This window comes from Porites lutea, chromosome 11 (genome assembly GCF_958299795.1).
Source record: "Porites lutea chromosome 11, jaPorLute2.1, whole genome shotgun sequence".
NCBI classification, from domain to species: Eukaryota; Metazoa; Cnidaria; class Anthozoa; order Scleractinia; family Poritidae; genus Porites; species Porites lutea.
In genome coordinates, this window is record NC_133211.1 from 2411937 (window position 1) to 2422146 (window position 10210).

A 10210-nucleotide genomic window follows, 5' to 3' on the forward strand; every position below is an offset into this window, starting at 1 on the left:
TTTTCTTAGCTATCTTGTGTTAAGTCACGGGCGTCAGTTTTATTAAGTGATATCGTTCTGCAAGATTTTCTTTTGTCTGCCAGACCGGGTAACTCTCTTAGTCTCGGTCAATTTTTGCCATGTAAATGTTTCAAGGTTGGGTGACCTGCCTAGCCGGTCGGAGGCTTCATGTCATTTAAAGCGACAATAGAAAGCCACAGCAAGAGCATCGGTGAGAGTATAAGAGCTTTAACCGTCAAAGCACGTCATTTTCCCGCCATTTTGTTGTTATTGTTGTTTACGTGCTTAGCGACTATTCAATAACCTTGAGAAAGTGAACCCCTGTGTGGCTGAGTTGTAATATCGCATGTAAACGCGAGTTAGTTTTTTTACCCCACCTGAGCGGGTTACCTCACCTATCTGGATCCCCCACGTCTATGTAAACAGGCCAAAAACCTATTGCTTTTTTGACGTTCTCGTTGCTGTCGCCGTCATCGGATCTCAAGGTCCCTAGTGAGGTGTCTGGAGAGCAGCCAGAATACCGCAACTTACAGAACAATGTCCCTTTTTCTCTCGTCCCTTGAGTTTGTCAATGTACTATACTTGCGCGCTTGATTATGAACACAAGTATTATTTCGTTCGTCTTTAGTTACCGTCTTTGCATGCCGGAAAGGAAAGCATTTGAACCAAATGAGGCAGTTTTCATTCACGAGGAAATGGACAGTTATAATTGGAATTACTTGGACCAACACATTTGCGGAGACCAGGAATTTAACGAACTTATGGAGGTAAATTCCCTCCTTGTGTTACTGACAGAGGGAGCTGAAACTTTTACAGTAATATGTACTCTTTTCAAGGTGTAACTGTCCGATTGTTTTGCTTCAAGTCATTTGGCTGCAGAATTGAAGGGGCTGTGTCGCGACTGTCTGATTCATTTTGTTTCAGCGATTTTCGTGTGACCTTGAAATGAAAACGCGCAAACAAAACAGAAACAACGAACGAACGGAAATAGAGCGATTTGATTGGTTTATTCAACGAATACAAACGCGCGTGGATTTTTGGTTGGTTAAGGGAACGCTCGGGTGAGAAAACTTCATGCCCGAGAACTTTTTAGAAATCCCCCGATACTTTGCTTTGACGTCATACTGTAACACGATTAGCCAATCGAACAATGCCTTCGCCATATCATATTCATATTTGACGGGAAAACAACATCTCTTATCTTGCCTCTATTTTATTCACGCGCGTAAAATTTACGTGCGTGAACACGTGTAAATTACGCGACAGTGGAAATTTACCCTAAGGGTGATGTTACACGAGACGATTCGCAACGACGATTTTTAGCGCAACACAGCGTTGCAACATTTTTGCAACATTCTTTCGAATAGTTACAAGATTGTTCCAACATTGCATAGCTGTGTTGCGCTAAAAATCGTCGTTGCGAGTCGTCTCATGTAACATCACCTTAATACCGCCAATTACGCATTCTTATTCGCTATGGCATTTGCGCAATTGCTTGTGGACGACAAAATCCCAGCTTCGTGTCAACCATTAGTAATGGTAACAGCACTGAGTGGAGTCCAGTTTGGTCTGTAATCATGCGAGTGATTAACAAAATCGGACGACCGCGTAGCGGGAGTCCGATTTGTTTAATCACGAGTATGATTACAGACCGAATTGGACGACACGAAGTTCTGTTACCAATTAATCATAACTTTAACAAAATTTGTGATATACGAGGCTCTTTTTTTAATCAAAGGACAAGAAATTCCGGGGTTTTTTTGCTAGCAGTGAAACAAAAAAAGCCATTTAAGCGCGCGCGTCATGGCGCGTACTGTCCAATTACTTAGGCATGACGCGTACTGTCCTATTTAAATGTCCTGTTAAGGCTGAAATCAGGGCAGTTGATAGCCAATCAGACTTAAGAATTTTGTTATAGTTATGATTATAGAGGTAATCATTGATTACGGATACGCATTGGTCACTTACGGAAAAATTACGGAAACGAAATCGAGTCAAAGGTAGTCCTACCAGTTTCCCAGCCGAGGTGTCCCTGATAATATTAATAGGGGAGGCTTATTTGCAGTCGCCCGTTATAGCTCGAAAATTTCTTCCTTAGTGCCACAGGAACACCAGATTAGGATGCGTTCTGACGAACGCGACAACAAAAATGATTTTTGAAAACTCTTAGGCAAACTAGTTTTCGAAAACTACTATAACCTGTGCCAGGCTCTCGGTTAGTGCAGACTAGAGAAGAAACCGGGTAAGCAGTGAAAAAAAGAGCGTGCGAAAAACGGAAACTACAATTGCAATCCGTTTCAATCGTCTTCAAGTTTGTCAACCCGTGCCGTCTTTGTATTTTGTTTGTGTTATTTATACCTTCATTGAATGTTGTGAGTGGTTGTTTTGATGTTTTACTCTTTTTGGTGGAAGCCACCACAGTTTAAATTGTTATAAATTTCTTGACACTGCTCCTTTCACTATAAAAACTATAATAATTCTCGACCTCGAGTGAAAAAAATTCTACCTAACCATGGACAAAGGTCCTCGGACAAATTTTGCATTTGCTGTAAATTAAACGGGTTTTTTTTTTCTTTTTAGTCTCTGAATTACTGGAAGGCTCGTTTCCTGCTGCTGCCCTTTACTCAGCGTAAATCGAGTGTGGGAACGGGAGAAAAGAAAAAGACAAAAGCGCAGCAAGAGGAAAACCTTATGGAAGGATTTTTGAAGTTTCTTGAGATTCTCAATCGAGTAAAAAGATTTCCATCTCAGAAGGTTCCTCAGACACCCAAGGTACTTAGAGTAAGCGCGCACTCTGTACATAGCTTTTAGGTGACTGAACACAGTTTCTGTAGAATTGCTTTATCCCTTTACTGAGCTTGATATAACTCACTAGCCGTTAACGTGTTTCTGTCACTTCGATATTCTCGCTAAAACTCGTAGTAGAAAGACGACAGCTGTCACGTTTTCTCGCCAAAATGACGCTAGTTCACGCGCGCACACTGCTCAGTATTGACAAAATCTTGTCCTCGCGTACTTGTATGAAAGGCCACGCGTAAACATAAAAGTTGAGGGAGGTTAAACTTAAACATTTGCGCGCAATCTTTCATACATCCCCTTGTTATATTTCCTCGCAAATTTTACGTGCCTGCGCACCTAAAAGATTATGCAACAGTGACGTGGAAAACTGAAGGTCTCTAATATAGAGTTTAAAGGTCGGTACACACTAGGCAACAAGTTGCAGCGATATGTCGCGGCGACACGTCGCAGCGACAAATCGCCACGTTTGTACTGAAGAATTTTTGTGAAAATCTTTGCCTCAGCAACAGAATTTTGTCGCTGCAACAAGTCGCGGAAAACCAAATCAGACAGAATTTGTGCGACTTGTTGCGGCGACAAAATTTTGTTGCAGAAACAAAGCTTTCCTTAAAAACTTCCCCGCTCACACGAAAGGATTTGTTGCCGCGACGCGTCGTGCAACGTATCGCCCGAACTGTACACCCGGAGTGATTTGTCACCTCGACATGTTGCAGCAACTTTAAAAATTATCGCTTTGAATAACGCCTTAGGGCCTGTTTACATGGAGGTGGAAGACCCGAAATAGATGAGGTAACATGTAGCAGGTCACCCCACCTATCATGTTAACGTGATCAAATAAAATGAGAGATTATATGGACAAGCGGGTTACCTCACCCACCTACCTGGGGTCCACCACCTCCATGTAAACAGGCCCTGAATGTGGTAAAATATTATCTAGGAGCGAAGACAATCAGAGCCTGCTTTCCCGTCCCGTCGCCATAGTAGGCAGCAGCATGAGACAAGAGCGACTGTACCCTTATCATCAGAGTTAACCACAGCACAGAAGGAAATCAGCTCGTTACCAAGTAGTCCGCTGGTTAGTAAATCGCGGTCGTCCTCAACTGTTGGCCTAGAATCACCGAACTCGGATTCTCGTAGCGTTTCATCCGTGGAATTCTCTGGGTACGTCAGAGTTCTAATCACAAAATAGCAGCTAATATAATTAGCAACTAGCAGTAATCAGGGATTAGCAGTGCTTTCGAAAGAATAATTATTTTAGAATGGCTGCATCCTCGGAGACCCAGGGGCAGTCAGTCAGTTTTCAAGCACAGGCGGAAGAGCCCCTGGGTACCGACTCTCACCGGACCATTTCCAAACGGTCAAGTGAATGCTGGCTCCTGATTGGGCACAAAAAATGCTTTGTATTATTGTGCCCAATCGGGGAACAGCATCTCCTGAGTTCTTTTCGTGAGTTCGTACACGACGCGATAGCTATTGACTCGATCACGGCTTGTCTGGCTCATGCACCAAACAAATGCACGCAGTCAGGAAACTTTCAGTTTGATACAAACACTTTATTTCAAAATACTGGTTGGTTGTCTTTACACTAGGCTGTTAAGTAAGACTTAAGAGCCGCTAAGTTTTACTTAACCAAAAATTCGTGTGTGAAGGCCTAAGTAAAATCTCAAGTAACTTTGCTTTGCATCTTATTAAAGTCGGAAAGTTGAAACGGTTCAAGAAAGTTTCAAGCGACTTGAAAACCATCCTTATGACCTACTTAGCTGACTTGCGGTTTTGCGGTTTCTTGAGCTTTGAGAAAGGCGAGACATGTCAATCAATCTTAATTTTGTTGCGTGGGAAAATAACCTGAAGTAAAAATGAATCGGTTGTGTGTGAAGCTTTATTTTACTTGAAGTAATTAAAACTTACTTGTCTTGAAATATTTCTTAGCTTATTTAGGCTCTAGTGTAAAGACTACCACTGTCTACCCGAAAACTAAAGACGCTTTTTCAAAAATACAAGCTTGAGCTTACAACAGGTATTCATACTTGCATCGATCATGCCTTCGTAAATCTTAAGGAGTTTAAGATTCCACGACAGCTGACAGCCACGAAAACGTCGCATGAAAAGTGAATTCACATTTTTCAAGTCTCTATCGTGATTCTCCCAACTCCCTTACTTTGTCAAATGCAAGCGAACTCTTCTGGAGCTGATTTTCTATCAACCATATCCAAGTTCATAAAGAGAAAGAAAATTTTGTCATTGTTTGTTTACCTCCTTCACAAAACCTGAAATTAGGCATCTTCACGTGGTAGTCGTGCAGTGACGGCAAAGAAATCTGCAAAATGCGTGATGCACGTGCAAAGTTGTTGTTTTGCCTTGTCAAGCTATTACTTTTTTATTATCTCGTCGCCGCCGCATCTTAAACTTCCTATTATCTGATTATTTACGATACATTGTGATCCGTCAGAAACAGAATTTTCTCAGTGCAAAATGAATTGTTCCTGCTGATAGCATCCGAAACGTTTTTCGACTCATCGGTAGGTCCTTCGTTTCTGGTTAGGAAAGTAGAAAATAGAAGTTTCCCTTGTACGCACAAGCTTGGTGAACGAACCGGGCAACTGTGGCGACATAATACCCATCGTGTACGAACTCACGAAAAGAACTCACGAGAAACATGTTCGCCGATTGGGCACAATAATACAAAGCATTTTTTGTGCCCAATCAGGAGCCAGCATTCACTTGACCGTTTGGAAATGGTCCGGTGAGAGTCGGTACCCAGGGGCTCTTCCGCCTGTGCTTGAAAACTTTCGTCGCGCCTTTTCTCCCGGCCCGACTGACTGCCCCTGGGTCTCCGAGGATGGAATGGCTGTTGCTGATGAATGTTACTAAAGTCGGGAAGTTTGTAAGATAGCTCTAAGCATATACATGAATAACGTGCTCGCATTGCAACGCTCTGGTTACGTTGCACCAACTGACTATTATAAAGTCGGGTCGTCACCATCCGATATGATCCGTCAACATGATACCTTGGGACAGATAAGAAATGTTGACGTCCAGTCCGATCACGGCCAGACTTCCTTTAGTGAACTATTACGTGGCAATGCTGACAGTCAGCTCGTAAATATTCTTAAAGGTGCTGTGTCACGGCAGTCCAGTTCATTTTGTTTAATTTTGCCAATTACCCGCCCTCAATCGCTATGGAACTTGAAGTAAGCAAAGATATTACATGTAAATGACAAAATCAGAGATTCGAGACAAACAAATATGTCTTCTGAGCATCATTTTTGAAGTTGCAAACAGCAGAGATAAACTTTGAAAAACTGTCAGGCTGAACAGTTTTCAAAAACCCTAATTTCAATCCGTTTCAATCTTCTTCAGTTTTGCCCATCCGTGGCATCTGTTGTTTCTGCTGTGTTATTTTAACCTTCCTTAGCTAATGTTTAAGCGGTTATTTTTATGTTTCTCTTAATTTAACGGGCATTTTGTGATAATAAACCTAATTTGGCTGAATTTCGTGACATGGCTCCTTTAATTTTTGCCTGTTTTTATCGTAGAGAGCAGACAATCGCAGCCGACGAGTCAATGACGATATCCGATAGTGACAGGCTCAGTGAACAATCAGCACTGAAGAGCATAGCGGAGGCCATGATGGAATCTGGGTAAGTTGTAAGATGATACGGTTCGTGATTTCTGAAAAAAAAAATCAACTATTTAATGCTACAAATAACAGTTTGCTTTTTTCGTTTCAGCTCGAAACGGGAACTTGATAAACGTCAATAAAAAGAGTTCTACGAAGCAATCGTTCCACTCTTGTAGCAATTAATTAAGTCATGAGAAGTAGTGTTTTTTTTTTCAGTGAACGAAGTGCTAGAGTCCTATGACTGTTCAAATCAAAGCTGTTAAGCAGCAATTTTTCGTGGTACCATTTTTTGTTGTAATAATAGACATTTTGGATTTTTTTTTAAAAAATTTGATTTAGAATCAGCATTAGCTGAGCAAGAGGGGGAGGGGTGTAGATTGTTTTGTTTTCGATGTTCCCCTGTTCGAGGACAATGTCTCAGCAATTTGTCGTCGATTGTAGTTGTTGCATTTCCAGCCAAACAGCAATCTTTTTAACGGAAAAGTCTTGATGGGACTCAAGTTTTTTGTTCACAGATTTGAAGCCGCCTTCAGACGTTCGTCACTTCTCAACAGAGGGAGAAGTGATTGAGGCAGCGTGGCCGAGTGGTTAAAGCGCCGGACTTGCAGTCCGGAGGCCCCGAGTTCAAGTCCCGCTCTGACCGCTAGCTGGATTTGTTCTCGGTAGTCCCGAGTTTAAATCGTCGAGCGCCGAGCTTGAAATTCGGAGGCCCCGAGTTCAAGTCCTGCCCTGACCGTTAGCTGGATTTGTTCTCGGTAGTCCCGAGTTCAAATCGTCGAGCGCCGAGCTTGAAATTCGGAGGCCCCGAGTTCAAGTCCTGCCCTGACCGCTAGCTGGATTTGTTCTCGGTAGTTCCGAGTTCAAATCGTCGAGCGCCCAGCTTGAAATTCGGAGGCCCCGAGTTCAAGTCCTGCCCTGACCGCTAGCTGGATTTGTTCACGGTCGTCCCGAGTTCAAATCCTCGAGCGCCGAGCTTGAAATTCGGAGGCCCCGAGTTCAAGTCCCGTTCTGACCGCTTGCTGGATTTGTTCACGGTAGTCTCGACTTCAAATCGTCGGCCATGCTTGTAAATAGCCAACTGGTTTGCCTCCTACGAGTTGGGATTCTTAGCCATGTCATGTTTCATTTGAATTATTGGTTCATTATCCCTGAAAAGCCCCATAAGGGGAGAGGATAATAAATTATTATTATTATTATTATTATTATTATTATTATTATTATTATTATTATTATTATTATTATTATTATTATTATTTATTTATTTATTTATTTCTGAGAGTTTTTCGTTGAGTTAATTGTTGGTTCACTTTACAGCAAAGGCGTTTCATTTCTACCTGAGATGAAAGGATTGAAGCTTTCCAGCTTTCTAAGTGTAGAAGCGATCTCGTGGATAAAACAACACCTGGATGGGATCACTTCTAACGAGCAAGCTATTCATCTGTGTCAGGTCAGCGGTTTCAGCTTATGATTAAGAGCATTTGGCATTTTTCTTATTGATAGTGATACATTCGTCTTCTCCAGAACCCGTTCTATCGGGCGTAATAGGATGCATGGAGCGATTGCAGGCTTGAAAGCTCCAATATCCATTAGGAACCTTAATTTACGCTAGTCTCCTACGCAGTCGTTTTTGTCCCGTCAAGCGACGTCCCTCCCAAAGTTTCTTGGGGATTAGCGTTGCGTGACGAGACCGCCTTCGTGCGATAAATTTTCTCAGCGGCTTCTCTTTACACGCAAAGCCCATTCGTGTCTGTTTCCAAGGATAGAGTATTGACATCGAGTATCGATAATATGACATCCTTTCTTAGTACTTTCACTGCTTTGTATAATACATTTTACTTGGAGTGACTACTACCCTGCCCTCCCCTATTCTCATTCCACCCTGTCGTCGAAAACAGCCATGCCAAAAGCCAGCAACAGAATCAGAAAGAAGAGTTACCATTTACTTACGGTTAATTGAAATGCTGAGTTAAGAGATACTATTGAAAAGGCCCCGGTTGCTCAAACGTTGGATAGCGCTATCCACCGGATGAAAAGCTATCCACTGGATAACGCAGTTGGTTTCCCAAGTACTTATCCGATGGATAGTGATTTACCCGATGGATAGCGGTTTCCAACGTTTGAACAATCGGGGCCTGTAGAATAAATACCAAGGGAGAAAATTTCAGAATCATATTTTAGTATGCACGAGAGGTATATAGAGAAATATAATCTTTACTGTTACTTCATAAAAATGTCGAAAATTGCTTTTTTTTCACTTCCGTTTCTAGAAAATGGTAGAAGCTGGCATCATTCAACACGCCTCAGAAAGTGTAAAGCAAAAATTTCTCGAAGGTTTTATTATCTTTTGTTTTGCACCAAAGTCTTCTTGGGCGGAGAAAAAAGATGGTAAGTCAAGTTAGATGTTGACCACAGGAATACCACAGTGTTCTTAAACACATGCTTACCATTCTCCTCGCAAGAATATCAAACAATGCTCTGAAGTCATGACGAGCTTCCGAAACTTCTGAAGAATAATTTTGAGTTCTCAAATAGGAGTTCGAACCATGACCTATTACTCTAACGGTTGATCTTCGGTTGACAGGACATGTGTGAAAGAAAAAGTCAATGAAACCTACGTTCCGGCATTGATAAAAGTCTTAGGGCAAACTTTTATTTGTGACGCTTTTTTACGCACGCGTTTGAAATCAAATGAAACTACACATGCCTAGCCCCTCTCCCCCACACCATATACAAAGTTAACTCCTACACCCACAATTTTTGTGAGGGGAGGGGAAACTGCAAGGGATTTTTAACAAGGAAGCACTGATTTCAGAAGGGATCCTGACAACACATGCCTTGATTTGAGTGGTGAGTTTAAGGGGGTATTAAAAACAATCGAAAATTCGTTTTGAACCGCGCGTGTATGCTGGTTGCGTAGTTCTGCCTGATGAGGTACATGCAACCTCGTTTTCCGGTTGTTATAATTAGAAGCCGTAATTAATGGCTCCTGATCATTTTATTAGACGACACTAAAAACGGAAAAACGGCTGTGTAGCAGCCAAGAGGGGAGGGGGAGCGATTTGAGTCAGATTTCTCCCTTTCAATCATCCCCTTCATTTTTGACTCTGTTGTTCCGCCCCCTGGGGTAAAGTATCGGACTTCCTTTTTTCTCAACCGAGTCTTTGTTTTTTATTGTTAGACATACCGGACACTTCCAAGCTACCCGTATCCCACCGGTCTTCAATCGACGTGGAACGCTTCGAGTTAGATCTCTTACGAGAATTTCAAAGTGAATGGTTCGAGGTGGCAATCTGGCCTTCCAGAACTGGAGATGATTTTCCAGAATTCTTTGCACCCGATGAGGTGATTGAGTCATTTCCGGTGGGTTCTCCAAACCGGAAGCGCAGCCGAACAAGATCAGCCAGGCGGAGTCCAGGGCGCCTGCATTCAGAGAGCGGTTTGTATTCTGTACTTTCTGAGATCTTTCCTAGACATTGTTAAAAATTAATTTACTTTAAAAGCTTTTTTTTATTTTTTCATTCTTTTAAAGCGTTCTTTAGTGTCATCTCAAATTGTAGACTGCAAAACAGTCAGTTATTTTCCTCAAAATCGGGGTTTCCAGGCGCGTTCGTAGGATTTCCCACAAAACCTCACACGCCCGTAACGTTTGTGACAACCATTTATGCGAATTTATTGGGCACATTTTTGAGAAAAGTGAAGAAATCAGAGTAAGAGACAGTTATGCAAGAAAAGGAGTTGAATACAGGGTTAAGCACTGAAGTACAGTGATTAGGGTTAAGCACTCTTTAG

At 42.1% G+C, this 10210-nt stretch overlaps 1 protein-coding gene across 1 annotated transcript in view; it reads left to right on the forward strand.

Moving 5' to 3' along the window:
* LOC140952382 (GATOR1 complex protein DEPDC5-like) overlaps nucleotides 1–9901 on the forward strand; it is a 32251-nt gene extending 22350 nt beyond the window's left edge. Inside the window, exons 12-18 of the mRNA XM_073401802.1 lie at nucleotides 629–767; nucleotides 2581–2772; nucleotides 3737–3960; nucleotides 6336–6440; nucleotides 7736–7868; nucleotides 8689–8806; nucleotides 9600–9901. Coding sequence (XP_073257903.1) covers nucleotides 629–767; nucleotides 2581–2772; nucleotides 3737–3960; nucleotides 6336–6440; nucleotides 7736–7868; nucleotides 8689–8806; nucleotides 9600–9901 — 1213 coding nt within the window. The remainder of the gene's footprint in view (nucleotides 1–628; nucleotides 768–2580; nucleotides 2773–3736; nucleotides 3961–6335; nucleotides 6441–7735; nucleotides 7869–8688; nucleotides 8807–9599) is intronic.
* The last annotated feature ends 309 nt before the right edge of the window (nucleotides 9902–10210 follow it).